At 53.2% G+C, this 27,314-nt stretch overlaps 8 protein-coding genes across 8 annotated transcripts; 3 read left to right on the top strand and 5 right to left on the bottom strand.

Moving 5' to 3' along the window:
- Positions 1–221: 221 nt before the first annotated feature.
- On the bottom strand, positions 222–909 carry bcas2 (Pre-mRNA-splicing factor SPF27; the record flags this gene model as incomplete). The annotated part of the gene is made up of 2 exons (XM_036645120.1): positions 222–808; positions 873–909. 2 exons carry the CDS (start codon positions 907–909, stop codon positions 222–224), a joined length of 624 nt encoding a protein of 207 aa, XP_036490142.1.
- A 1,774-nt stretch (positions 910–2,683) lies between these two features.
- Positions 2,684–4,325, top strand: SAT4-9 (Satratoxin biosynthesis SC1 cluster protein 4; the record flags this gene model as incomplete). The annotated part of the gene is made up of 4 exons (XM_036645119.1): positions 2,684–2,806; positions 2,862–2,997; positions 3,053–3,725; positions 3,782–4,325. 4 exons carry the CDS (start codon positions 2,684–2,686, stop codon positions 4,323–4,325), a joined length of 1,476 nt encoding a protein of 491 aa, XP_036490143.1.
- Positions 4,326–5,709: 1,384 nt separating this feature from the next.
- Positions 5,710–7,411, top strand: MEIOB (Meiosis-specific with OB domain-containing protein; the record flags this gene model as incomplete). The annotated part of the gene is made up of 4 exons (XM_036645118.1): positions 5,710–6,027; positions 6,086–6,490; positions 6,530–6,942; positions 7,012–7,411. The coding sequence occupies 4 exons, from the start codon at positions 5,710–5,712 to the stop codon at positions 7,409–7,411; spliced, it is 1,536 nt and encodes a 511-aa protein (XP_036489624.1).
- A 799-nt stretch (positions 7,412–8,210) lies between these two features.
- Positions 8,211–8,881, bottom strand: CGCS363_v013268 (uncharacterized protein; the record flags this gene model as incomplete). The annotated part of the gene is made up of 3 exons (XM_036645117.1): positions 8,211–8,460; positions 8,606–8,762; positions 8,839–8,881. 3 exons carry the CDS (start codon positions 8,879–8,881, stop codon positions 8,211–8,213), a joined length of 450 nt encoding a protein of 149 aa, XP_036489623.1.
- A 7,647-nt stretch (positions 8,882–16,528) lies between these two features.
- On the bottom strand, positions 16,529–17,347 carry napA-1 (AP-1-like transcription factor napA; the record flags this gene model as incomplete). Its single annotated transcript, XM_036645116.1, has 3 exons — positions 16,529–16,861; positions 16,986–17,177; positions 17,231–17,347. 3 exons carry the CDS (start codon positions 17,345–17,347, stop codon positions 16,529–16,531), a joined length of 642 nt encoding a protein of 213 aa, XP_036489620.1.
- A 3,792-nt stretch (positions 17,348–21,139) lies between these two features.
- CGCS363_v013266 (uncharacterized protein) lies at positions 21,140–21,541 on the bottom strand (the record flags this gene model as incomplete). Its single annotated transcript, XM_036645115.1, has 2 exons — positions 21,140–21,457; positions 21,518–21,541. The coding sequence occupies 2 exons, from the start codon at positions 21,539–21,541 to the stop codon at positions 21,140–21,142; spliced, it is 342 nt and encodes a 113-aa protein (XP_036489619.1).
- A 1,658-nt stretch (positions 21,542–23,199) lies between these two features.
- CGCS363_v013265 (uncharacterized protein) lies at positions 23,200–24,899 on the bottom strand (the record flags this gene model as incomplete). Its single annotated transcript, XM_036645114.1, has 4 exons — positions 23,200–23,570; positions 23,633–23,737; positions 23,811–24,493; positions 24,556–24,899. The coding sequence occupies 4 exons, from the start codon at positions 24,897–24,899 to the stop codon at positions 23,200–23,202; spliced, it is 1,503 nt and encodes a 500-aa protein (XP_036489622.1).
- Positions 24,900–25,333: 434 nt separating this feature from the next.
- On the top strand, positions 25,334–26,115 carry MP3 (putative steroid-binding protein 3; the record flags this gene model as incomplete). Its single annotated transcript, XM_036645113.1, has 4 exons — positions 25,334–25,424; positions 25,732–25,769; positions 25,825–25,882; positions 25,934–26,115. The coding sequence occupies 4 exons, from the start codon at positions 25,334–25,336 to the stop codon at positions 26,113–26,115; spliced, it is 369 nt and encodes a 122-aa protein (XP_036489621.1).
- Positions 26,116–27,314: the final 1,199 nt, after the last annotated feature.

Here is a 27,314-nt window from a genome sequence, read left to right as displayed (position 1 = left end):
CGTTAGTGGAACACCTACCTTCGCTTCCTAAGAACATGGCTAGTAGTGAAGTCCAGATACCTGTTAGTCAAGAGTATTTTATTCATGGCATTGTTTAATTGGTTTTGAAGGACGGAGTTCCGGTGGTATCATTGATCTAGATGGACCTTGTTATTACAGATAAGCGTGAATGACATCAATCGTGAGGCAAGCAGGAGGACACCCGCCAAGGCAATTCAACCTCAGCCCCTTGTTCTCATTTCCTCCAAAACCTCCCTTCTCAGCTGTTCGACAGCAATTTCTGTCTCCAGTGTCCTTCCGACACCCTTCTTCCAGGTCTCCTCCAGTCCCTTCATCTCAGCCGCAACCTCTTCTTGTTGCCTCCTCCTGGCAACAGTCAAAATATCGATTTGACGCTTGGTCTCGGAAAGATCCCGTTCCATAGCCTTGAGCTCGTTCTCAAGGCCCCAATTGCCGATCAGCCAGGCATTTTTGCCATATTTGTCCAGCAGACCCAGGTTCTGAGCGCGACCATCGAGGTAAGCGTAGGAGGTGTATGCCTTGCGCAGCGAGTCGGCGAGGCGCTCGCGATCCTCTGCTGTCTTTGGCTGCCCAGAGTCTGGAAAGGGCTCTTGTGTCTGGTACCTTTCGAGGTCGATGACTTTGAGGGGCTGTTTTGACGCGACGCGCTCGAGTTCGGCTTCGATAAGGGGGGAGAAGGTAGGCTCTTTGTAAGCTGGGGCCGGAGCTGGGGAAGAGGTAGCCAGCTCGGCTCGGATCAACGACTCGGCAGCTTCGCGCTCAGCGGGCGTGGGCTCGTCATCAATGTCTGCGGGCGTTGACAGGTTAGCTGGATGGCGCAGGCACGGCAGATGGGAGATCAGCAGACGTACACGGGAGGGACTCGTGGAAGGCGTTTAGCGCGCTCATTGTGTTGCGGGATGACGTGAGCCGTCAGAAGGGGTCTTCGGGATGGTTTTCTGGGCAAATTGACAGTTTTGGGCGTCGAAAGACTGGTTGAGGGGAAGGAGGTGAAGCGTGGTATTTCGAGTCCAGGTTGCCGACGTCGACCCGGTGTCGCCTGGCAGCGACCGCGATCTGGTGGTAGTTCAGAAATTTGGGACGTGGACGCACGAGCCCGCCCGATAAGGAGATAAGTCGGCTACAAGAAACCAGGCCCGTGCTGGAGGAACTCCTGTGCACGGGCCACACGCGGTCGATCACTGGTCTGGGGTCCTGGTCCACTCCTCCTGCACTTCAAAACACGCTCAAGCTTGAAGGCAAACCATCCTTCGCCGCACCTAAAGCTAGCGGACTTTGGGAAGACATCCCCTGACAGCCATGTGTATGTGCGCGTGCGCCGTGCTCAACAGATGAAGTGCGCGCAGAAATCAACCGACAACAACCCTTGACAGCGATCGATGATGGGACGACGGGACCTGACGTGCATGCAGGACACCTGCTTGGGTCGTTTAGCTGAAGATGGGCTCGTGGATGGCTGGCCCCACCATGTCTTTCTTTTTCTGATGTCTTCAGAATGGCGCCTTTCCTTCCTGGTGACGTACTCCTTTTTGATGCAAGAGCTAAATCTCACACTTGTGCGATGAAACCTGGAATTGCTTTGACGATTTGGAGTCGCCGAGAGACCATCATGAGGGCACTTCGGGAGTCGGCCCATGAGGCGGTTTTCATGCGCCTTCACTCCTTCTAGGCACTTTCCATCTTCAGAAATCCAGAGCTCGGGAGTTGTTCTCGCATACCTTACTTCTTTCTGCTTCCATCTCTAGAAGGCAAGTCCGTCAGCGCCCGTTTTCCAGATTTTCTGGATGGGCTGCATTTCCACCGCGTGGGAAACTATCAAGTCACCGTCGTATTCCCTGCCACACCTCGCATCCTTGGTCTGCGATGATGGAGGATGGTTCTCCAGTCGAACCCGATCGAGGCCAATGGCATCCGTCAATCCAACCCGGGAGCTCAAAGCTCGTCGTAGCCGAGCAACATTCCCATTCCGGCGCTTGGTATTTGTTGCATGGACGGATCAGACGGATGGCCTCCCGGAATGCAACTCTGGGGGATCCCCACGGCCTGGAGCGATCCAGGACGGCAATACGTCTTCCGCCTGTCAGTGGTTCAACTAACCCAAGCTATTAGGACCGGTGCTCCATCCGTGCCTCGCCCCAGCCGGCCTATGGACAAGTTTGGGCTGCCATCGGCCATACCGGAAGCAGTGGCCCGTCTGCGCTCTGTTCGCGATTCAGCGTTGATCTTGACCCTCTCATCGCGAATCCACCACGTGAGGGGGCTAGAGGCCGGCCGCGCCTTTGGCGCTCGTGTGGCGTCCTCCTGGGCTGAACTATCGCAAACGGCATATACAATTCCATCCTGCTCAGGGTTGATTGAAAGGAGGTCGCGCCGCGACTCGTGGAGGATGAGCCATTGCTACATGGCGACCACTTAAATGTCGCCGGTCCGTAGCCTGGGCTGGGCCACATCCGTACCCCCTTTCTTCTACATGTTGACGTTTCTTATCCCCGCGAACGGTTCGGAAAAGCTCGTGGGATTTAACGGTCTCGATGATGCTTATGCTTGTTCTTTTTTAACCAAGCAGATACCCCCTAGGACCTCGGACTCTTGAGGCTCCTGTCACGACGGCGCACGACACGGTTGGGGAATTGATCGATTTGAACCCAGATCGGACGATACCATGAAGTCTTCACACTCCTTCGCTTTTGTGGTGTCAGTACTCCTGGCTATCACAGTACCTTTCGCTTCGGCCCAGAAGGCTGGTAGCATCACCGATGCTGTTGCTCAACTCCCAACATGTGCGGTAAGTCTGCCCGATACCTACCTGTCTCCATCGTAACTCACTCATATGTCTCTAGGTTACATGTATCTTGTCAGCAATCAAGGACTCGCCTTGCGGTCTAACCAATGCAACATGTATCTGCAATGATTCAAAGTTCGAGACTACAACCGAGACCTGCATTGTGGGAGCCTGCCCCATCAAGGACACCCTTCGTCAGTCTGCCATCGCAACCCAGAGGCACACGAGCACATACTTACATGTCCACAGATGCCAAAAATGTCTTCGAGGTCACCTGTGACAGGCCTGTCAGGGACCACAGCCCCGAATATGCACGGTTGACATGGACTATGCTTGGTCTTTCGATCATCGTCGTCTTTGCCCGGTTGATATATAAGTTCTTCTCGTCGGCACAATTAGGCTGGGATGACTTATTCACACTGCTCGCCTTCCTCGCCGTCCTCCCATCCTTCATCATCAACCTTGTGGGGCTCATCCCCGCGGGTCTCGGCAAGGACATCTGGACCCTGACACCGGATCAAATCGAGAAATTTGGTTTCTGGTTCTACCTACTCGAGCCCATGTACTTCATCCAGATGGGCTTGGTCAAAATGGCCATCCTGTTCTTTTACATGCGTATCTTCGATCGAGCTGGCCTTGCGCGTCTACTTTGGGGTACCGTTGCTTTTAACGCTGTCAACACGTTCGTGTTTCTGATGGTTGGCATTTTTCAATGCACCCCCATCCACTACTATTGGCAGAGATGGGACGGCGAACACCAGGGAACGTGTATCAACATCAACGCCGTTCCCTGGGCAAACGCCGTCATCAGTATCCTCCTCGATCTATGGATGCTTGTTCTTCCTCTTTCCAGAATCAGAACTCTCAACCTACACTGGTGGAAGAAGCTGGCTGTGGGTATGATGTTTTGCGTTGGTACTTTGTAAGTCCTCTCGTGAACTCCCCGTCTCAGAAGTCTGAGGCTAACAAAACCTACAGCGTGACCATTGTGAGCATTTTGCGGCTGCGCTCGCTCGTTCAGTTCGCAACGTCTCAAAACCCAACCTGGGATCAATTCGACATTGCGTTCTGGACAACACTTGAGGTCCCCACCGGCATCATCTGCTGCTGTCTACCCGCCATTCGTCTCATTCTCATCAAGACTTTCCCGAGACTGTTTGGCATGCTCACGAAACGCTACGACTCCCACAAGTACTCGGAAGACCCCTCTAGCGGAAATAACCCGAGCAAAAGCCGCAGTCGCAACCGCATGTCTCAGGGCCCTAACACGGAGTCCTCGTCGACGACTGAGCTACAAGCCGCCATACGCAACGGCAAGGGCATCGTCTGCAGCAAGTCATTTGCTCTCGAGACCCACGACTCAAACAGCATATACGCCATGCAGGACCTCGAGTCCGGGAGCGCCAAGAACAGCATCGCGGCACAAAGCCACAGATCGACGTCAATCTCCCACACGTCTAGCGCCATGTCGGATTACGGTGGTCCCGGACGCAAGCAGTCTGGTCCTTCGTCAAGGGATTAAGCTCCAACGCTGCGCTTCACAAATGTACACACAAATTCAGCGTTTGTACATACGACACTACAACTCCGCATGATACGCAGCCGCCTTTGGGCAGCAACATGTTGTGGGCACATGAGGGTTTCTTGTCTCTTGTCTTTTGTCTCTTGTCTCTGGTATGAGATGCTGTACGATGAGTATTTCCCGCGAACTGATAGAAGAAACGGCCTCGGCGTTGGGAGTTATTTTCGTTCCGGTGGGTTTTCCTTTGTTAGACATACCCGAGGGAATCATGGAGTCGTTGGTCTAGCATACGATCAGAGAAGGCATTCGATTGTTCCTTGGCCTGACGGGGAGGGCGGCCGCCGGTGTGGCCGTACCCTGTCGGCCGTTAAAAAGTGCACTGGTAGTCAGCCACCAGTACCAGTGTAATAGAAGATAGAGCATATAACACATCCGGAAAATTACACGAGACACAAAGTTCCAAATCATGTCCGTTTAACCGTTTGCTCTTTGTCATTCCGAAAATCGTGTGCATGCGGTGATGTCTCTCCGCCTCGCTTCCGCCGCCGCTTGAGACAAGATGCCCGATGCGGTGCCGAGGACGCCACGTCCAAGATTGGATATTTTCGCCATGGCCGATCATCATTCCACCGGTGTCCATCGGATCCGAGCCTTTGGGAAGCTATTTGAGTGGGGGTAATGCCTTGCTTGCTTCTAACGGCATAGCTTGTGTCGTTAAATCAAATCGGACTGTGACTATCGTGTGTATCGGTCACCTTTCCCACTTCCCGGGATATGCATTTCTTTGTCCAAGCAATCGACTGGAGTACGAAGACCGAGTTATAGCGGTAGAATACGAGTGAGTAATGGATTACGTGTAAAGCGGATAGGAGCGCGAAAACCCCGGATCGGGGCCGGGTGGGATCTTGGTACTATCACGATTTTTGGGTTCATTGTCCAAGAATGGGGGACAAGGCACTAACACACCCGAACTAAGCGCGCGGGAGACCAAGACGGCTGCCTACCACTGATTCTACCCACCTTAGGCAGATCCTTAGGTAACCAGGATGATTTCTGTGGCTAAGAGAGGCGGGATATTGCATCTTGCCGTGCCTTCCAAATTGGGAGAGTGGGAAGGTGCAGCCTAGATGAGATGGGAAGGTGTGGTCGAGGGGCTCTTTCCCCGTCTTGAACTAATGTCCACCACGGCTCTTGCTTTCCAGGGTCCTGTCTAAGAATTATACCAAAGCCTCGCCTCAATCCGCCCAAGTCTTTTTGTCCAACTAAGGTCAGGTCCGGAGCGCACTAATCAGCATCTCTCTCTGCTGTCACCTGTATGGTTCAGTGCCGAGGACACCATTCCATGATTGGCAACTTTGGTTCTTGGTGAGCCGCGTTCATCGCCATGTCCGACTTTTCCATACAGGCCTTCTACAAGAAGGAGGTACCCACGTCATCGGTGGTGGCGCCTACCAAGCAACACCCTCAAGATCACGGCTTCACCCAAGCGGAGGTCGAGGCAGGAAACAATCCTCTCGACAGGCGCTGGAATCCGTCCGACGAATACCATCAAGTATGCATTGCGAATATACAGCCAGGGCCGGCGCTTATTCGCTTCACTGGCCGCATCGTCAACTATACGCCTGCATTCCTCGACTCCAAGAACACGTATACTCGGCCAGCACACCAGCTCATTGTCAAAGATGACACAGGTGCCATCGTAGTTCGTTCCCAAGTACTCTCTGCTATTGTTTGACGTCTAGCCTGACCGTCTCTTCTAGGTTAAACTTGTACCCATTGGTATCCCTGTTTCTCTTCTCCTATTCGGACAGCTTGTCACAGTATGGGCAAGCTGGACGGGAACCTCAGCCAATTCGAACCAGGGAAACATCCCCTTCGTCACCATGTATACTCCCATCAACCCAGCGGACGTTGGTACCAAGCAGTTCATACAATTCATCACAGACACCCCCACGACACAGAACATTGCTCGGGTGCCCCTGGACTACGAGCGTGATGATCCAAACGCCAGACCGCTTCCCAACCTGATGACACTCGGCCAATACCTCAAAACAGGTCATGACACAGCTGCTGCGATTCGCCTGATCGTCTGCGTCAAGAGCATTGGATCTCGCAAGCGCGTCACGATAAATGACCGCAGAGAAGCGGAGCTAGTCGAGGTCACTGTATGGGATGACACAGCAAGCTGTGCGCTGACGCTATAGGATGACAAGGCGAACTCTGCCAAGCTGTGGAAGCCCAACGATACCACTCTTCTTCTGACGAGTCCCAAGTTTAACCCCTTTCGCGAGACGAGGCCTCCCAAGCCAGCAGGTGTCGGCCTCACTTACAACACCCTCATCGACGTAGACCCTGATTTTCCCGATGGCAACTGGCTTCACCAATGGGTGAAGAATAGGGTCAAGAAGGAGTGCATTTGCATTCCTTTCCCCAAGGACGTCTGGAACGCCGAGGTGGCTGTTCACGGGCCCATACGACCGTTGTTCACTCTTTCAGAGGTGGACGAGTTCGCTCGTGCTGATCCGGCGATGGATTTCACGGGCAAGCTGTGCTTGACGGTCTTAGGATTGGATTTGCTTGGACTCTACCGAAGGAAGATGCTCTGCTGCATTGAATGGTGTGTAGCATTCGACGCGCAGCATCACTAACTTGCACGTCATGGGCAGTTGCTAATGCGACCTTTTAGCTGCGGAGTTCCCCTATATGCCAATCACTCGTCCGCAACGTGTAAGAACTGCATGACTGAGAAGACGCTCGTACTCAACCCCCGAGTCATGGGTATCCTGGTGGACGAAACGGGGTGCATCGCACAAGGGAAGCTGGTATGGAGTGAGGAGGCTTGGGGCGAGCTCTTCTTCCCCGCCGATGTGAGTACAGCGGTCGCAGCTTCTGTACTTGGAGAAGCAGACAGCCCGGCAGACATCACTCGCCCTCCCCCGTCTTCTTCCAAGTGGATGGACATCTTGCAGATGGACACGGCCAGGCTGCGGCTGCTGGAGGAGCAAATGTTGTATGCCCGTTTCACCTTGACCTTCGGCTGGTCCCCTTTCGTCGAGAGACTGTGTGTACTTGGAGTCGAGTGGTGAAGTTTGTCAGTAGGGGAACCAAAAGCGGGGGTTGCAGCTTTGTTTCGTCAGGGTGGTGTAAGGTGCTGCGCCGTCGATGAGGGGTCAGACGGACAGGACGTAGCTTTCGAAGGTGCAATTTGGCTGGAGATGATGGAAGGTGCGATTGCTCAAATTGGTCCCTTATCTTTGTCGCTTGTGCGGGTTAGGCAGTTTCCACAGAGACATTCGAAGTTCAAAAACAAAAGATCCGCGGTTGAGAGCTCGTCCGTCCAAATTATGGTTAGTTGCTCTTTTCGCAGTCATGGCCATAGACGTTTGACGTCTACTTGTGAACGCCGGCTCCTTTTGGATGAACGCTATTAGGCTCGTGTCTCGAAGTGCTGGCGAGATGGGCTTCAACAAAGATTTTTAGGGCCAGAGTTTGGTACAGGGCATGGATCTATTCATCAGATCATTGGCCATTTGTTTTAATAGTACAAGGGCAACGCTGTTCGTCGCCAGGTCATAAATCTTCGTGATACAAGCTTTCATCCGCCGCCGAGGCAGTCAATCGTGAACGAGGAAGCCCCATCTCCCTTCGCTCTCTTCCAGTCTCTCAAAGCAAAGCCACTTATCGCCGATTCCGTTACCGTGAAAATAAAACCCTGAGTAATAACCCCGTCCTCCCATGCTGAATACAATGTGTTTGTGTTGTTGTGGTGATAACTAGTTCCTCGAGAGCGCAAGCTTGAAAAAGGGATGATGAGAACACGACTGCCTGGTGTTACAGTGGTATGAGAGGGCTGCAGCACGAAACATTAGGGACGGTGTCCCGATATTAGTGCTTGGTGATCTTCTCATCACCGTAGGAAGAACCGCCGCTCTCCGAGGTCTCCGTCTTGGTCAGGTCCTCGCCATCGTCCTCGTTGGGGCCGTGGATGGACTCCTCGAAGACGGGCTCAGGCTCGTTGACGTCGAACTTTGTCTTGAACGCCGACAGGTTGTCAGCGTAGCCGCTGCTGTTGGTGCGACGCCGCGCGTTGGTGAAACGGAAGTCCTCATCGACGACTTCCTCGCCGGCATTGCCCCTGTGAACAGTGAATGTAAGTACATGAATTCATGGGCAGTCAAGAGTGACAGATTGATGGATTGGGGGAGGTGGCAGTGCTCTGTGGCATTGAAAGGGGTCGTGTGTAAGTGGGGTAGGCAACGCAAAGAGAGGTCCGAACGTACCAGTTACTTCTGCCGCCACCGTTCTTCTTCACCTTCTTGGGGTCGACACCCTCGTGACCATGCTTCGCAAAATAGCGAGGCAGGTGCTCTTGGGGAGAAGCAGTGCCGTCAGCCAGGGCGGCGTGGTCACGGTCGTTGTACTTGTGAGAACGAGTCACTGCGGGAGACGGTGTTAGTGCCAGTGGCCAGAACAGTTACACGCAGGAGGGTCAATTGGCATGCCGCCAAAAAACCATTCAATGATGATTGGGGATGGTACTCGATGTGTAGAGACATATCGAAGATGGAATGCTTGGACAGCACGGAGGTGACGGGGAGACGTCACGCGAGGGGGATATGGTGCGGGGCAGGGGAGAGCTTCAGAGGGGAGGTGCAAACATACTCTTGAAGGAATTGCTGGTGAGATACGGTTTGCGGATGTGTGTGTGTTACAGGAGAAGATCAGGTAGACGGGATTGGGTTGACGGTTAAAGAGCAGATCGTCGATGTTCGCTGGGTGAGATTGCGATTGAGGTGTTGATGGATTCGAATTGTATCTTGATGGGATTCAGGTGAGGTGTGAGGAGGAGGAGGGGGAGTTATGTAGACGGAGAGAGCTAAGCAGGATGCTTTTAAAGGACGAAGGCTTGAGAGAAATGGCGGCCTATCAGATCACGCGATCATCAGACAGCTCGTCCAATGGGGGGATGGACGGTAAGGGGGGAAGGAGGTATCTTCGCAGGAGGTCCGGAAAGGCTGGGTTGACCGGGTTGGCTGGGTCCTTGATGAAAAGGCGGATCGCGTGACTTCGATGCAGATGGGGGCGGACAGCTGCTGCAGCTTGCAAGGGAAGGGGCCACCTTCACGACCTGAGGTGGACTGCACCGTCCAGACACGGCGCGGGGGGGAGTACTGGGACGGGGGGACGGCCGGCGTGGACTGGCCGTGGTGGAGATGGGCGTGGACTGACGCCAGACCAAACCTTCCCCTCCTGCTGCTCCAATGCCTGGGCTTTTGGCTTTCTTTCTTTGGAGGAATCTGTTTGTTGGCCCTTCCCTTATCTGTTTGAGCTGTTCCTGTCATGTCACTGTCATCCGTCCCAACCGCAAAGTGGTAGGTACCTGCTTCGTGATGCTGATCTTCCACCTCCTGCCTCAACCAATACCTTTCAATCGATCCATACGTTCGTCTCTCTCCCTCAAATGCAATGAAAGGCAGGCCCTTCGTCCTCTTTCCTCGCCGTCCCGAGCTGCATTGCGGCAATCCCCTGACCACGGGAGCACAGTGACGCAAAGGGTCCACTCGGATCCGGGGTCTCAGGTACCAGCTGCGCTGGGACGGGTGGCCAGATTGCGGGGTAGTGGATACCAGTGTACTATGCACCGCTAGGCCGTTACATGTCAGCGGCCACAACAGCCGCCCACCCGCTGCGCCTGCTCAAGTACCGGAGCAGCACGCGACTGGTATTGCTTGACCCCTGCTATCGAGCCATTTAGGGGCCGCAACTGATCGAAAACTGCCCATCGTCAGTGTCGTCTCATCCCGGCATGTTCCTTTTTTCGTCCTACATCAAGGCCACAATCACTGTTGTTTTGACTCAACAGTTGGCCATTCTCCTTGTCGATGCCCCAGAAACCCTTCACCGTATCAAAGCCCAGAGAGTCTAGTCTGCTATGGACTGCTTTCCGACGTCGGAGCATCCCCAACGGCTCGATGTGGCTGATTCGGTTTGGCCATGTGGCAGCTTTGCTGTTCTCGCCCGGCCTCGAGCCTGGCTCCTTGCCAATGACTCCATCGCGGCAGCCTGCATATCGGCACACATGATCATGCTCCTGCTCGGCGACTGCCGGTCCTGGCCTGTCCAGTCCAGCCAACGCCAGCTCCACGTCGATTTCTTTACCTACTCTACGGCATATTCTCTTCGGACACGAAGAACTCCGTAACCACCAGCACTGACAGTTGCAAATGTGGTGTCGGTGGGGTTCCTATGGGTCTCTCATCATTACCTGCTACACTGTGTACAGCATTCAACTTCTGGATCTGCTCATTCCTCAATTCACCGGCTCCCAACGAATCTGGAATGTTGGTGCATCTGCCGGAAAATGCCCGTATGACTGCTCTTTCGCGTTTCAATGCTGAGTCCTGCGTCCTGCGTCCTGCGTACCGGTCCCCAAGAACGAGAACCCCTGAAGCGGGCCCCGGACCGGAGGACATCAATTGACCAATGGCTCCACTCGGCTCACAGTCGGAGAGCTTTCTGGAGCTTGCTGGCTAGCCTCGCTCCCTCCTCGGTTCCCGAAATCGCAACCGCCTGAGCTCCCGTCGCCAGCTCAGCTTATGCTTCCAGCCGCAGCTTCTCACGCAGACAGCTCGCCACCACCACCATTGCCCACCTTCTTGCTGCGTCGATGCGGCGTAGAGATCGGAGGACAGCCAGTATTGAGGCCTCGTCACCTCCACCGTCGAGAGCTTGTTCTCGTCAAACGCCCGCCCCCCTGACTCGCGAGATCGGGACCCCGCCTGTCTGTGCACCCCTCTGATCTACTATGCATCCCGGGTCTGGTGGTTTGACGCGCTTGACGTGTTTCCCATTTACCTGCCGCATTCCTCTGGACGCAGTCATCCCATTCGTCGGGTGAAAGCCGGCCGATGGAGTGTTCGACTCGATTGTCGACCTCCAGCGTCGACCGGATCCGTTTGCAGAGCTTAGTCTCGGAGATGCGCACTCTATCTGGTCTCGATCTACGGTGGTATCTGTTTGTTATCTGGGTCCAAGATACGGATAAGCCATGAACAATTGTGGACTCCCAGTCACGCCAGCAATGGCGGCATCTTCGTTTCTCAGATAAGGATGCCAAAAGCAGGCTGGGAGACGTCTCTCAGGGGCTTGTGTCCACTGTTGTCAGTCATGAACTGCCTCAATGATGGCGGGGCGCCAATACCGATAGACGGCGGAGTGAGCGAACAGCGGAGCCTCTGTTTTCCCCACGGGTCCCGTGACCACATTTCGACTTCACCTCCTCCCCTTTCATCTATCGACCAGTCTGGATTTCTCGCCTCTTGACGTCTTATTGTGACTCGAATTGTCCGAATCACGCTCTTTGGCCACGGGGCACCAATTGTGCCGAAAGTGGTGATCAAGCTTCCACGTAGCATCTTCGACGCCGCAACTGAGTCATAGAACATTCGCCGCAGTTCCACATACGAAGCCTCAGATGACTCCATATCCTGACCTGGTGACATGCTCAAATTGCGCCATCTTTACCTCTCGGTGCTTTATTCCACTACGCCCGGCACCGCTGCGTCTGGAAATTCTTAGTTTTTCCGTGGCTCGGTCTGACTTCACAAAGCCTCAAATTGTGAATAGACAGCTTGCGCAGTTGCTCGTACCGCCTTCCGGTACTCCTTTAGCAACTTTCCCCAAAGCTTCACTCGTAGAGTACGTCTTGACTAGCTTTCTACTGTCGGTAGATTCCAGAATGTTCGGTGTTGCATAGGCATCGACGGTGCTGCTTCGCATCGCTGTCTCAGGTCAACCGGCACTGTGAGAAGCCCTCCACACTCTCGCTGCTTGAGAAAACAGAGGCAAATAGCAAGTCGCCGTCATGGCCTCAGTCTCTGTCAACTTCCGGTGGCACATTGAAAGGGGCATTTACGTCACTCGGCCTGCCAATTGCTCAAAGTAGAATCCATAGCAGGTCAACAAAACTGTGCGTCGGAATCTCAAGAGTCGAGCCGGGTTTCTAACCCTGCTTGCTCTCGAACTTTCCACGCCTTGAATTATCGTCCGTCCCTCGCACTCGACCGCAGAAACGTACCAACAACGCTCCTCCACGTACCTGCTCACCCAAATCTGAACACCAACGACAAGTCTCTGACGCCTGAATTTGGCTCAGTGCGCAGCACCGCTCTTGTGGCCAAAAGGATCAAACCAGGAAGACATGGTGTACTCTATGGGGTTGCGTCTGACCACATTCATACTCGAGGTGAACATGGTAGATCCAAGAACTGTGGTCTCATAGCCGACCAAAATCCGTTGGAAAGATGAACCATTCGGTAACAAGTACGCTCGAGCATGTTGAGCACAGCCATGACGATGGCATCGGCAATTGAAAGCTTCTGTCCCGAATCTGGGAGAACGCCTGAGCACAAATGATCTCCGCCAGTAGGGGAACAAAGAGACAACTCTGAGCGCTGGATTATTGGAAGATATCGAAAGGCGCAGAAACCTGACGTCCGGCGCAACGACGTGAAGGAGCGGATACTTCGCTCGAACACATGGCAAAGGCAGTAGCCCGATGCGGGTATATTCCCATCCTTTCTCTGTAACTTCGATGGCAACTGCAGTACTCGCCACAAGTTCGCCAGCGGTGCATGCCTAGCTGATCCTTCACTCTCAATATAGACCACTCCCGAGACCTATACAAACACGGCTCGTGGAAGTTACAAGCCAGCTGTTCGGTGCCAAACATGTATGTTTCGTAGCTTTCTTCGCGAGGTTCTTCCTTCCGCCCCAGGGATATCAAAAGGAAGATCGAGATCACGAGCCATATGTCTCGCCTGAATCCATCCTATGCTATGTTCTCGTCATGGCGCATCTGCATCTGGCTCCCGCGCCATTTACTGGGATATCAAAAGTTCCTCCCTATTCACTTTCACGGCGCCTTTCGCCACAAATCTTGTCTTGAACACACAGATGGGGTCGACTCTGGTCTGAAACCAACCCAGATGAAGTTCTGCCGTAGGCTTGAAGAATCTCCAAGCGGCAATTCGGCATTGAATCTCTTTTTCGAGGCGGGGCAGATCTATGCGAGTGAAATGGACCATTCACGACCGCATATGCATTTCGATGTACATGTAATATTTTCGAAAGAGTTTTGCTCTCCGGGCAGTATCCATACATACGTGTGTTATTCGTGTATCCTGCTAGACCCCCCAGGTTTTCTAGCTCGTGTAGTTACTTTCGTTGTCGCTGTTGTTGCTATTCTTTCTATCGTTACCATTACTTCTATTGTCGCTATCGTCGTCGTTCATCGTCGTCGTTCATCGTCGTCGTCCATCGTCGTTATCGTTATTGTTGTCGTCGCTACCCCTATTAAGTTCTCTACTACTGTCGCCCTTATAGGATTCATAGGGGACACTGCCTGGCTAGCAAAACTCCTTCAGAACAGCGATTCGAATGCTTTGTATCTTTAGCTAGAGCATGTTGGCAAAGGCACATACCGAAGAAGCTGGTGGAGGAAATGCAGTCCATGACGTCTGTTAATGCACCGTCCTCCACGTAGAAGCCTCGTGCGCCAGTGTTCAGAATTCTGAGATGCCAACTCAAGTATCAACGCATCACAATCGGTCACGCGACCTCAGTTGTGTATCTCGGCGTAACCTCGATGAAGGTCACTGAGCAGAATTGCATCAGGAGTATATGATCACAACGTCACGGGCCTTTATGGGTCTGGAACCGAGACAATTTTAATGACATATGTTGTATCTAAGAGGAACCCAGCGATGGATGCGTGAATCTGAGCTTGCATAAACGGCATCGATGGTCGTTGGGATCCATGTAGCAACAAGGTGGTAATCAGGAGGCACGGATTGCCGTCATAACAGTTGTGCATGATTCTCAATGTGCACATGCCCCCGATACAGCCGGAAGGATTTCTATCATGCCTCTGTGCTTTGAAGTTGTCAAGTGAAAGATGTCAACATGTGTACTATCGGACATATCTCGCTGTGGAATAACTCTTGTAAACCTGGCAAGCCACTGCTTGCCGAGAACCCGAGAATGATCCTTGATATGAAAATAACCATCTCAATTGATGAGGCTAATCTAGCTTACTCACCCATCACTATTCTGGTGCAAGGTAGTTCTCAATGCCTCGGGCTAGTCTGTGGCAGCATCATACAGGCTCGACATGATCTATATCGCGAACGAACCAAACCCTTCTGCCAGACAATTCATCTTGGATCGAAAGTGTGTGTTGCGCAGCGCCAAGATGAACTAGAAGGCACAAACGCCCGGGTCTCTCTCATCAGTTCCACATCTGGCACAGACGCGCCAGCAAAGATTCCACCTCCAACGCATCGATCTGTACCCAAAGAGATCCCGCGCGTCTGTGGGCTTATCAAGCCTGCCTCTGCTAGTGTAAAGCGACCAAACCAAAAACACTACAAAGGTAAGAAGTCAAGTCTTGGTAAACTTCCATCTTGCCGCACAGCTGAACATGTCACGACATCCCTGGGCACTGCCACCCTTGAGCGGTTCGCCTCCGTCGCAAGGTGTCAACGTAAGCACGCAAAAGTGACCCCAAGGCGTTTTTTCTTCTTTTCTCGTCTGGAGATGTGTGTTCCAAGAAAAGAATCAAGCTTCTTCTTGGTCCAAGGCCGACAGAGGTGTGATGTGCCACGAGTTCGTGGCGAGAATGAAGCACACCGGAGCCAAGTCCGTCTAATAGTGAAACAGCATCATTATCACAGCCACGCAAGATCCGGCCCGTCAGCTGTAAACGTTGCGCGAAGAGCTTCCATCCTTGTGATGTTTCCTTCTACTAGGCGCATGCATTGGAGGGAGGCTTAGAGAATTAATAGCTCATTCAAGCTTCTTCTGAAGCTTTGCCCCCCCAAAGAGCTGCAAGCTACAACCCGCCCCAGGGAAGGCAAAAACGGGGACGGGTATATCTCATCATTTACGCGTTCCGGGCTAGGATCCCTTTTTCGCCTTGACAGGTCGGGACCACGATCCGGGAGCCAGGCGTCTACTTCACCCATCCATACCTGACAGCCGGCCGGCGCAACCATGAAGAACTATATTCGGTGAAGCCTGAAGAGGCAAGATGGCGGTGGTCCTGAAGAAACATTTCCTCGATAGGGTGCTGACGTGAGGCGCTGAGTCACCCATCGCAAAACCAGAGACGAAAGGACATGCTTTCTAACATTGACAAGTCTCCAGATCCCGGGTGCCCTACCCATAGATCAGTATGGCAAGCCGGGGCAGTCCTGGTCGACCTGCTTAAGCACAAGCGTGCGCTCAACCCACACCCCCATGGTAGCAAAGATCTTCCATCCTTTCCAATCCAACCATCCGTCCTCATCTTTCTACTTATCCCCCATTCGGTAGATTTCCCACGGACCTCAGTCACGGCAACGAGATACAAGATATTTATAAATCATGAAAAAGACAAGGTTATCCAACGCCTGTGAAGGAATGAACCGTGCCGCTCGCAACGTCTAGACCCCAAAGAAAGATAGTGGATGGGTGAGTTGCGGGGTCTCCTCGGTGAGTAAAAGCTTTCTAGAGTTGGGGGGGGAGCTCTCAGGAATGGAGGAATTTGGAGATGAGCATTTTGGTAGGAAAAAGATGGGATTCTCTCATGTGCTTGATTTTCTGCCTACCCAAAGTTTTCCCCAGTCCACCGAGCCCCCAACGAGTGTGCAAGTGATCCCCCACCCAAGCTCCTCCCCTCATCTTGGTATCCGATTGCGACAAAAGTAGACGGTTTGCCTTCCCCCTTCAGTCCAGTCCCATTTCGAGCCCTTCATGCCATAAACGCCAGGGTAAATCAGGACAATAAAGTGTCCCAGGCCTGTCAACTCCCGTTTTCGCCATCTAATAATAGAGTAGAGGAAAGAAAACAAACAGAACACACCTGGACCCCTTTCTCCTCCTAGGACAAATGAGAGACGAAATCAGGTGAACACCAGCATCCAGCCACTAAAGAGCCTATCGGTCGTTTCCCATGATCTGCAAAAACCTTCACACGTTTGCCGGTCGCCGCGCCCAATTTTCATGGTATCCGTAAAAGAAAGCAGTGGTTCTCCGTCCCAAGATCGAGAAAAGCAAAAAAAGAAGGAATGCGCGGCATGGATTTCGTTTTGAGGGATTCTGATCGTTTTGTTTGCGCTCAGCCGCTATTATGAATTATTCCTCATGGCAGCGGCAGTTGAAGCTCATAGGGTGTAAGTCTGCATGTCCTGAAACATGTACATGTTGTCGGCGTAATCCATCGCTCCGGGATGGGCAGTCGGCATGCCCATGTGGGCAGACGGATCAAACATCATTGGTGGCGGTGCGGCGGTCGTCGGGTGATGTCGCGGCATCTGGTGTGCCCTCGCCTGCACGCCCCGGAGCTTGAGGTACTCGTCGTGTAATGCCGAGTAGGCCTGGCTGAGGGAGTCGTTCTTTTGCTTCTGCTCGGAGAGCATGACCTCGAGGTCCTTGATGCGCTGGTCCTTGCGCTCGCGATATGCCCGTTGTGATGCTCTGTTCTGTGCTCGGCGGCGCTGCGCGGGGAAGGGGGGCACGTGTTAGCCGGGCTGCGCCTGAAGTTTGTTGCTCTCCCGCTCGCTCGCTCGCTCGGCGGCGAGCCCGCGGGATTCGGGCTGGGGAAAGTGTAAAAAAGCTTACCGAAAGCACGGAAGGCGGGGCATTCTTGTATCTGTTCTCACGCTTCCTCTTCGCTGGAGGTTTGGCGGTGGTGGCAGCGGCTTTCGGATCTGAAGCGGGCTGCGGTGATTCCGTGTCTCGCTGTGAGCTCATTGGGCTGGGGTAGATGCTGGTTTCTGTGGTACTGAAGTCGGGTACGAACGTCATATCGAACTTGACCAGTGTAAGCCGATGGAGATTTGTAGGTGCGGGGCAGGCCAACTTACGTTCGATATGATGGGACTTGTGCTCTCGGATGAGCTAGCAGTGTCCAGATATTGCTCTGCCTCTTCGTAGCCGTAAGGCGCCTCCATCTCCAAGAACGCATCAATGTCGTCCAACATGTTGAGAGGAAGTGGGTGCTCCATTATAACAATTGAATGTCTGAGTGTCTTGTTTTCGTAGGCGGATGAAGGAGTAAACAGGCCGGCTGAATTGGTTTCGTGTGCGACGTCTGGGAAGCTCCAACTCTGGGGCAAGATTGGAAAGAAGATATATATAAAAGTCGGTTTGGGCGACGAGGTGTCTGGCTGTGCGTCTGGAAGGTGCCGTGATGTGTAAGGCGATCTAAGCTACGCCACGGTGATTTGCAACGGGCCAGATGGAATTATATAAGGCGCGCGGCGCATGCGAAAGATGCCCCACTCGACAGTCATGGCCGGGACAGGGAACATGTTCGGAGGGTTGGTAGGGGACCGCATCTACATCCACATCTGCATGTCCATGTGAAAGCTATGATTTCTGGTTCGTAACCACATAGGTAAGCAGCCTCTTCGCAGACATTCTCGAGGGGCCGCAACTGTACATGGCGGCAACGCAACGATCCAGTCGACCGTTGACCCATTGGACCCCAGATAGCGCACCGCTATGTTGCTTAGAGTGCATGGCACCCCACCCCCTTGTTCCTGGCTGGTCCCTGATGTTCAAGGTTGCGTGATGGGGGGTCAGGAAGCACAAGAAGAAGTCGCCCTCCCCGCCAATTTGGGCCTGGTCGAGAGCTTGTAGCGAGCATGGATTGGTGGTGCGGCAAGGGTAGAAGGAACGATTAGACCTGTCTTTGCTGCATGTTGCGCCAAGTCCCCGCCTTAAACGGGCTGCAATGTTGCAAGGGCCCCCGGCAAACGGAGTGTCGTGGGGATGGTGAACGGTACAGACAGACGGTGGTGATGAGGGGTTGATGAGCCGACGCGGCCCCGTTAAGCTTCGAAGCTGCTGTTGGTGCATGATGCTGAGCCCTCTCGCCCACGTCGTCCGGCGGGCGACATGAGATAATTCTCTTTGCCCAGCCGTCGTTTGATTTTGATTTTTAGCCACTGAGAACTTCAGATGGAAGGGTTACGAAAGCACCGCCGCAGCCAAAGAGTAATAGCCTTTCCGTCCTCCAACATTGGATCATCCCAGTCCATGACATGGGGAAATTTTTGGACGGCCAAGTTTTGCGGTCTCGGCTTTTCGGCGTGGCAGATATGATGGAAATGCTTCGCCAATGGCATTTCAAGTAACTTCGCTCCTTCGGGGCCAAACATCGTGTCCGTGGGGATGACTCGCGGGGGTCTCCGGCCGTGACGCCGTTTCTCACAGCCAGATGTCGACTGCCAGATCTACTTAGACGGTTCTCGGAGCTTGATAGAAAATAACGGAACGAAGACAAGAGCTTTCAGTGCCGGAAGCAGCTACTGGCTGGTCAGATGTCGTTCGCAGTTAGGGGAGGGGTTCGTTGTCCAAGGGGGTATTGTCGCTGAGCGAGACAGTCGCAATCCCGCCTTTTTGGATTCGTTTCCCAGCTCTCAAGCTTTATTTTTGATGGTATTTTGGCAGAAGAATGGCGGAGCCCAATTGGGATCTTAGCGGTACCTCTTGCACGCTCCGGGCGTTTGCGTAACCGTCAGCTCCCGTCTGCAAGTCGTCCTCTGTCTCCATTTTCGGCAATTTGAAGTTGAGATGCCCAGCGTGTCAAATACTTGATTGGAGTGTCCGCTAGACCGTATCAAAAGAGGAGGATGCGAGATTGGATGGGGGAAAGCTTTGCTGATTAGAAGAAGACGGTTTGCGGTTACACTTTCCCCGCGCCTGTTGCCCCCAGTCCATCGCGCACCCCGAGCGTAGGCATGTTAAGCCGAGTAGCCATCCAGTGGGTTGACATCAATATTCTTGGGGAAACCACATGGGCCAGCTATGACGACACTGACCATTGCATCTGGTGGACTTCGCGACATCAAGGCTTTCTGACGCCTTGAATCACGATGTTTGCTATTAACACGAGGCAGCAGAGCTTCGGCTCTTGAGGCCCGGTTCGTATGCAGTGCCTTATGAACTGCACTCGTGATGAATGCAGGGCACCGGCGCGCTCTGCACCACTGCGGGCGTTACAGGGGAACGTTGCCTTGCCAGGCTGACCTGGGCTAGACCAGACCTAAGGCACTCCACATTGCCAACAATAGAAGCCTCCACGAGTGCTCGAAGGAAGGCAAAGTCGGTTCCTTACGTCAAGACTCTTGTTGTCGAAGCTTCGCCGCCACTGTCAACTGTCGTCGGAGGTTTTCCGACTATACATCAGTCCGGCTATAGGCCGGAGCTATGGTGAGAAGCTGGGATGGTGCGGGCTCGAGTGGGATCCCGCAAGCGAGCCCCAACTCAATTTCAAGAGGTCTAGGTCCGGCAAAACATGGTGATTCGCCAAACGGTAAAGTCTAATGTCTTTCGTCCAGGAAGTCTTTTGCTGCTTGCGACGCTGAATGGGCCTGTGCTCGTCGGAAGCACTTTTTCAGCTCGCCAGGTCCCACGGGAGTTATGTCGAGGTTGACGAGAGGGGAAAAATGGGATTGTCATATGCCTCGAATTCGGCCAAGCCCCTCTGGATCAATACCCCTCATATCTGAGGATGGACGCACAGGAGACACGGGGTCGGTGTGCGCTGAAGAAATGTGCATATGGTACCGATTCAATCGTATTATCAAGCAACTAAGTGACCGTGTTGCCAACAGCAATCGTATATGTTGGAAACGTGAAGACCTAGATCTTGTGGGCAGTGCGGTTACATGCGCAATGGCAAATGTTCCCAGGCCCGATGCCGTGGAATTCCGCCGCACTAGTGGCCCTAGAAGTCGGGTTGCAACGTGCGGTGGTGGCTGCGGGTTGAGCTTCCCACCAATCGGAAACTCTAGGTGCTCATTCGCGGCATTGTCTCTGTGCCGACTTGCTGTGATATGGGACAATTTGGCCCCCAAGCGATAAAGTCGAGTCTGAGTCTATGTTCGTTAAGCAGCGCACTAACGTCCTCGATCACTGAATGATCCGCGGTCGCGCCGTGCCTAGGTAGCTGGTCCTGAATTGCTATGCTTAAGCTCGTCGGACAGTTGGACGCCGATGATCGTTTCCGCTCCGTCTCGGATCCGGATCCTGGCTGGAGCCCGCGCTCCGATGATGGAACTCCACACCGAAGCCGCCCCGAAGTATTATTTTTTTGCCGCATTCTAGACTTTCGGGAGTAACGGCGTGTACAACCAGCGTCAGACTCCGCAACATCTTTATCAGGCGCCGGATCTTTGAAAGGCGTCCAGATGCTGTCTGCCCTTCACCCATCCGGCCTCTTCTGCCTGCTTTGGGCCATACAGCCCGTGTCAACGGAGTTGTCCGGAGCAGCGTTCCCGGACATTCTGATATCAGCGTACCCAAACCATACCTTACTTCGAGCACAACGTACGAACGTCCCAATGGTATCGTAGAGTCGGTTTTGTCATGCTGCATATACTAGTGCTGCTAGCGTCTCCATATCCCCTGCAGCCGAAATTCTGGGCGCTGGCCCCCGCTGTACGAAGACAGCTGGGTTGATCTAGCCCCCGGCATGCAACACCGCTGTCGATAAATCATCAGGTAGACCGTACCCGTGCCCGGCGCTGATCTAATCATTCAACAAGCGCGGATCTTTCATTCTGGTAATGGGTGGTAGGCCCTGGTCCGAATACCTGGTATGCAACCGGAGCGGGAACACTCAGGCTGGAAGCCAACCGCTTGATTCTATTTTAATGTCTTCTACCCCTTGAAGTGGGCAGTGGACTAGGCTGCGACGCAATCATGGAATCCGCTTCTCGGTGCCGGGCTGGCATCGTGAGCCTTGCCAACTATCGAAACGAATCCTAGCTATGCCAAGGTGTAGTCGACCTGCAGCAACTGTCTTTCGGCAGATTCAATGATTGGAGCGTATATTGAACAGCAAGCAGCTGCATCTCTGTTGAAGTCCTACCCGTATAGGGGATATTGTGCTCGGGCAAGCTTAGACACCGCCAGTCGAGTGGAACTCCGTTGGCAATGCCGGAGCCGAGCCTGCCGTCAGGCTCAGGCCGTTGTTTGCTCTGCATTGAATCGACGAGTTGCGCGGGGACAAATTGAACACCGCCATAGAGTCCAAGGTTGTTCATCTTGCGGTGGGTCTGTTGACAGTTGGATTTAAGCTTCTGCTCAGTCGTCAGCCACAGTGACGTGCCATGCATGTTGCGTGGATATCCATTACTGACTGGACAAGACATACTACGTCTCATTTTCTCAGCTTTCGTATTTGACAGACGCAGTAGGAAAGCTCCCGTCATCCCGTCGACTGCAGCTGTGCCAAGTCGTAAAGGCCGTGAAATGCCCGTCGTGTTTGCAACGTCTCGAAGCTGAGCAGTGGTGACGAAACAGCGTGAGTCTCTTCCCCATCACAATCAACCAAAAACCCCGCTTCTGGTTGTCATGTTAAATTTGACCGGCCCTCATATCCGAAAATCTGATCAGAGTCGCACTGTATAGTCGGCAACATCGAGCCCGTCTGTAATGCTGCCCAAGCCCTGTGGTTTCGAAAGCGCCCCCAGCAAAGGGACTTTTCCACGGAAAACTTGAGAGGGGGCTTGATTGCATCGACTCCCAAACCCTTCCGCTTCAAGGTAGAGCAATCTGGAATTGATCTTGATGCTCTTTCCGAAGATAGAAAATACTGCTGCCTGGAACAGTGCCTGCAAAGAACCAAGTTGAGTTGTGGGATTATCAAGACAACCTTAGTCTATGCAAGTCGTGTAATCTCCGGATGGCGTGTCAGACATGACGGTGGCCGAAAGCACTACCGTCCCGATCCAGCAGCTGCGTGCGATTCCGACTTTCAGAAGCCCCAGCTTGTCAAGATCCATTCGCCTCCAGGCAGACACAATTGACACCCGTCAGCCGACACGCCTAGCAATATTAGCGGTGGCTGGTTGTCTTGCATTCTGGACGGGCCAGACTTATCCCCACAACAGCTCAACTATTTTCTAAAAAGGGTAATTTTTACTGAGCGCCATTGCTGGGGTGCTGGGATGATAATGCAGGGAAATGGACCCATGCTGTCTCTGCGTCCGCTAGCATGCCGAGCCGCTAGGGCCCATCATGTCATTGGCGAGAATCAACTTGGAGTCCGCGTGGGGTTGTGATGACGGCACGTAGCGATGAATATCCGATGAATCGTGACGGCAACGGCCTTTGGTTTTGACAGAGTCATGGATAGGTCCTTTGCTCTTCACACACGGCACAACTCCTTGGATCTAATGTCGTCGAGAAGGTGGAGCAGGGGAACCAGGCATGGGTTCCGCCAACTTGGAGCAGCCTTCTGCGCGCTCTATGTCGAGATTGGCACCTGATTGTCAGGAACTGCAGTTGTAAGAACTCCTGTTCTGCAAGATTCATGCAAAGGTGGTAACTCTGCGTTGAGGCAAACGAATCTACGTCCAGTTGACTCCACTACTGGTCCCCAGGCTCGGCGTGCTCTCCACGGTATGACCTGGTGAGCGGTGGCTCTAACAAATTCTTTTCCAGCTTGCATACACCTTTTTCAGAGATTAGATCGCGGCGAGTCTCAGTTGAGTAGCGCTCATGTCGTCACAGATCCTCGCCAACCATGTGCTTGCTCCCAACTGTGGGAAGGTAGGAACAGTCCACCAACTATTTTCGACCCACAATTGCAGGTGCCTTGTATTGAGTATGAATCCGTAGAGTTGAGTGATGGCGTAAAAGCTGATCCCTCACAGGGTTCTTCTAAATGTAGCCTTATGCAGGGTCCTTGCGGGCGTGAGCGGGGAGATTTTGCGCCGTTGCGCGGTTTTGTGGTTGAGCCCATCCGATTCAGAATTTGGGGTCTCGAAAAGCCGCGAACAGAATCGTCGGATTGGAAGACTACCGTCCCGACACCACATCAGAGCTTCTGTAGTCCAGCCTCAGCTTGGGCTACGCCAGGTTCGAAGCCAATCTTCTTGCTCATCTCTATAGCCTGTTGGAAGCGTTTGCGAGCGTCAATCTTGTTGCCTAGCATTGCAGCAATGTCACCCATGTTCGTCAGGGCAACTGCGCATGCTTCATCGCACTCCTCTGTACGATCGTCGCCCTTCACGTCTTTCGCGTGTGAGTAAGCATTGCGGGCCCAATTCTTTGCCGCCTCCAAAAGTCCTGCCCGATCTGTTGGCATGTCGGGACTGAAAAGGACATCAGAAGTTGAAGGAGCTCCAGAAATAGTTTCGAGAGATGCCTGCGTGGGATGTTGAGCAAAAGCCACGGCCAGGTTGTTCACTGTAGTGGAAAGTCAGCAACACGATTGCATTCTGGTGGGCCATATCCGAAGGACGACGCACTTATCGTAACTCGATGACAAGGGTCGGCACACAGACGCAGGGCGTGGAAGAAGAGAGGCACAGAGAGTTGAAATTGGGATTTGGTCTCGTAGTGATTGGCCAAGGCTTAGGAATGCAATTAGCAAAGTGTGGTCTGCGAGCAATGATTCCAGATGAGGTTGAGGGCGATGAGACTCACATTCCATGGCACCACCGATTTCCTCCGGACTCATCCAGGCACCCTCCTCCTTCTTGACGCCCTCCTTATGGCGTCGTCGGGCTTCTGACAGTGCAGTCTCTACAGCCCAAGTCAAACGAGTCTGCGCATTGTCGGGCTCCAAGACGTGCTCGTCGGAATACAGAGCTCCGAGCTTGGTGCTGGTGCCCACAGCTTTCGCGAGGAGTCTTGTGCGCTTGTGCCACAAGTTCTCGGGGACCATCTCTTCCTCGTCCTCGACAACGGTTGGGCGTTGATCTTCGGACAATACCCTGACCGCAGCCGGTTTTCCGGACTTATCTACCGTGCCCTCTGCAACAGATTTCTCGAACCACTCCACCCACTTGGTACAATCATCCATAACAGAGTTGAGAACAAGAATGGCTCCTTGGTAGTTGCCAATCTTCTCCAGCCAAGCAGCGGTCTGGATCCTGATGCCCAGGACATCATCAGAGAACGGGTCCAACTGAAGCTCATTGCATAGCTCGAGGGCTTGCTTATAGTATTTCTTCGCCAGGTTTGCATCGGGGCTGATATTCGTATAGTAGAGTGCTCGTCTGAGGGCCTTTGCGATTGGTGGAGGGTATTTGGTGAACTGGCGGGCTTGGAAATAGTCAAAGTACAACTTGACAATGTAAACGGCAACACCGGCCAAGCCTGCCAGGCTAGAAAGTTGTCAGCCATGATCCCTCAAGTCACTGCTCACGGGGAACACGACGTAGCTTACATTACCAGTGCTGGTGTCAGCTCTTCTGGGCTTTCCTTGAACAGTTTCTTCATTCCCCGCGGTGTCAAGGCGCTCATGAGATTGCGAAATGACATTAATCGCCATAAGGATCGTATTGGAGGGGGCGGAGGCGGGGATTTGGGATCCGTGTTCTTCTTGTTCGCATTGCTTGGTGGAGTCTTCGCCGTGCTGTTTTGTCTCGATTGAATGTTCCTTAGAGCATAGAGTGTGCTCGAGGGACCTCTGGCACGAGTTGTGGCTGTTGATACCGTAGACAATCGAATGGCTTGACCAAAGCAGACGCGATCAATGGCGCGGAACGCCGTGATGCGGGCAGCCGCCATTGTCGCGGATCTCGAAAATATGCTTCTTCACCGATTGTTGTTGATTGAATCCAAAGCATGCGCGTCGATGCGGGATTGGGTTGGCGGAGTTGACGTTGCAGAATGTGCCGAATGTGACGTATTGGATCAAAACTTCACGAGGCAAATGGTCGTCGTATTAGAAGGACCCAGAGCTCAGTGCTCCTGCTCATGTGGATCTGTTAGAGAAACGCGCAGCCAATGGGAGACGACCATTTACTCCGAGGCAACCCCCCACCCGGATCGTGGGGAAGCTCCTTCAGCATTAGAGGGGCAAATGTCGAGCTTGATCCCCCGCCCATCTTCCTCACCTGTCAAACCAGCTTGTTGTTGCCGTCTTCCGATCAAACCGATACAGCTACTTACCATCAGTGCGAAAACATTCAGTTTCTCTCATCCAAAAATCAACCAAGAAAATGTCTGGAAAGTTTGAGCCCAAGACCCCGGTCGAACTGGCCCCTCCCAAGGACGATCCCATCACTCTCGAGGAGCTGGCTAAGGCTGATGGTAAGTGGCAGAATGGCCGACTTATGTTTTTCGTTTTCAAGGAACATCTCGTATCTCCATGTTTCGAGAGAGAACATCGCATCTTGAGTGATCATTGACCGCACCCGTTGAGGGGCAGTCCGTAACCCAATGCCAGCAGACCGCTTCTTCCCAGCACAGCTCAGATGTTTGCCTACAGCGGACATGTGCCTTCGTTTGGTTTTTTTAATATCTCCACAGCCTCGCAAACTCCGTACCAACGACTTCGCATATGGAACCCATGTATTCTGCGTCATGTACGGGAGTGTACTAATCTCATGTTTCCCAGGTTCCGACCCCAACGGAAAGACGTACGTCGCGATTAAGGTAAACCGACATCTATTTCTCCAGCAATGACGCACATTTCTCACACGGTTTCTAGGGTGTTGTCTACGACGTCACTGGTAACAAGGCATACCAAGCCGGCGGATCCTACAATGGTAAGGATTCTCACACTCGGTATATGGATGCATGCTGACTCTCATTGAAAGTGTTCGCTGGAAAGGACGCCTCTCGTGCTCTGGGAAAGACCTCAACAAAGGCCGAGGATGTTAGCGCCGACTGGTCAGACCTTTCAGACAAGGAGAAGGGCGTTCTGAACGACTGGATCACTTTCTTCTCCAAGCGTTACAATGTCGTCGGCCGTGTTGCTGGGGCTACCAACACGGAATGAATCTTGGGGAGGGGAGAGAGGAGAATTGAGTCAAAGCTATGAGGAGTTCATGGTGGGGAAGGCAGAGATATCCTTCATCATGGTATGAGCATGATCGGGAGCAAGTGTAGACTTTAGTCAGTTCTCAGCCCAAGCATGCTCCAATGACACCGGTTTAAACTTGGTATGATTTCAATGCCCTTTTCCCACTCCTTCTTCATCCTCTTCAACTTGTTTCTTCCCCTTCTCCACGTTGAATGGCGCACCGATTCCAATCTCTCACCTAACAGCGATGCAGTTGAACGTCACCCCCTCTTACGGGTGGTCGTACATCTGCAGACCTCCCAATGTCAAAGCTTATTCGACGATACACCCCCTGTGCGCAGGTCATACCTCAACACGTCGGGTCGCGCACAGCAGCTGTCGTTCAGATGCGATGCCACCGTTGCTGTCTAACCCCCCACTCATACACGCGTTCAGACCTGAGGGGGACAAGCAGGGGCTCGACTGTTTTGATCTACTCCTCCGTTGCGCTTAACTTTGGCTCCTCATCAAGCGGTTGGGTCTAGTCCGTTGCCACGCAGGTAAATACGAGGACAGAAACCTCTCAGCGAGTCAAGAGACGGAACAGTCTCATGTCTGGAATAAAGTGAAAAGTGACGTGTCTCGGACTCGAGGCTCATGCACCGGATATCCTAGAAACATCATCTTGCATCTCAGCTCTCAAATCCCCTTTTTTGTTCTCTTCGTCTTCTCCTCACCTGCAGCTTGCTCTACCCTCCCCAGAAAAACCGTTCCAGTGGAGCCTACCCAACCACTCGTTGTGCAACAGTGTGTACTTGCAGCTGCATGGGCCCGGGTCGCCCGCCAGCTTCAGGACAACAGCTTGTCTTCCTCTTTTGCATGAACGCCTCAGATTCGAAGGATCGGGAGGAGAAAGCCTGCCTGCCTGCCCGTTCCAATGCAACCTTGCGTCTCAGTGGAGACAGCTCACGCACATCCTCTGAAGCCTAGGGACTTCTTGAGTTTCAGGTCTACTTTGAAAACAAGACGCCCATGTGCATCTTCGAAGTGAGAATTATGGGTGGAACGCATTGGCGGTCATGATGGGAGGTCCTTCGTATTCGTCAGGGAACCAGACATGTGCGCCGACTCATTAGCCCGTGGAAGCCTCCCGTCGATGATCTGAATCAATCTCTGATCGAGGAAGCTGTGCTTAA

This window comes from Colletotrichum siamense (assembly GCF_013390195.1).
Source record: "Colletotrichum siamense strain Cg363 chromosome Unknown KSG_Cg363_contig09, whole genome shotgun sequence".
NCBI classification, from domain to species: domain Eukaryota; kingdom Fungi; phylum Ascomycota; class Sordariomycetes; order Glomerellales; family Glomerellaceae; genus Colletotrichum; species Colletotrichum siamense.
This window is presented reverse-complemented; position numbering and strand designations above follow the sequence as displayed.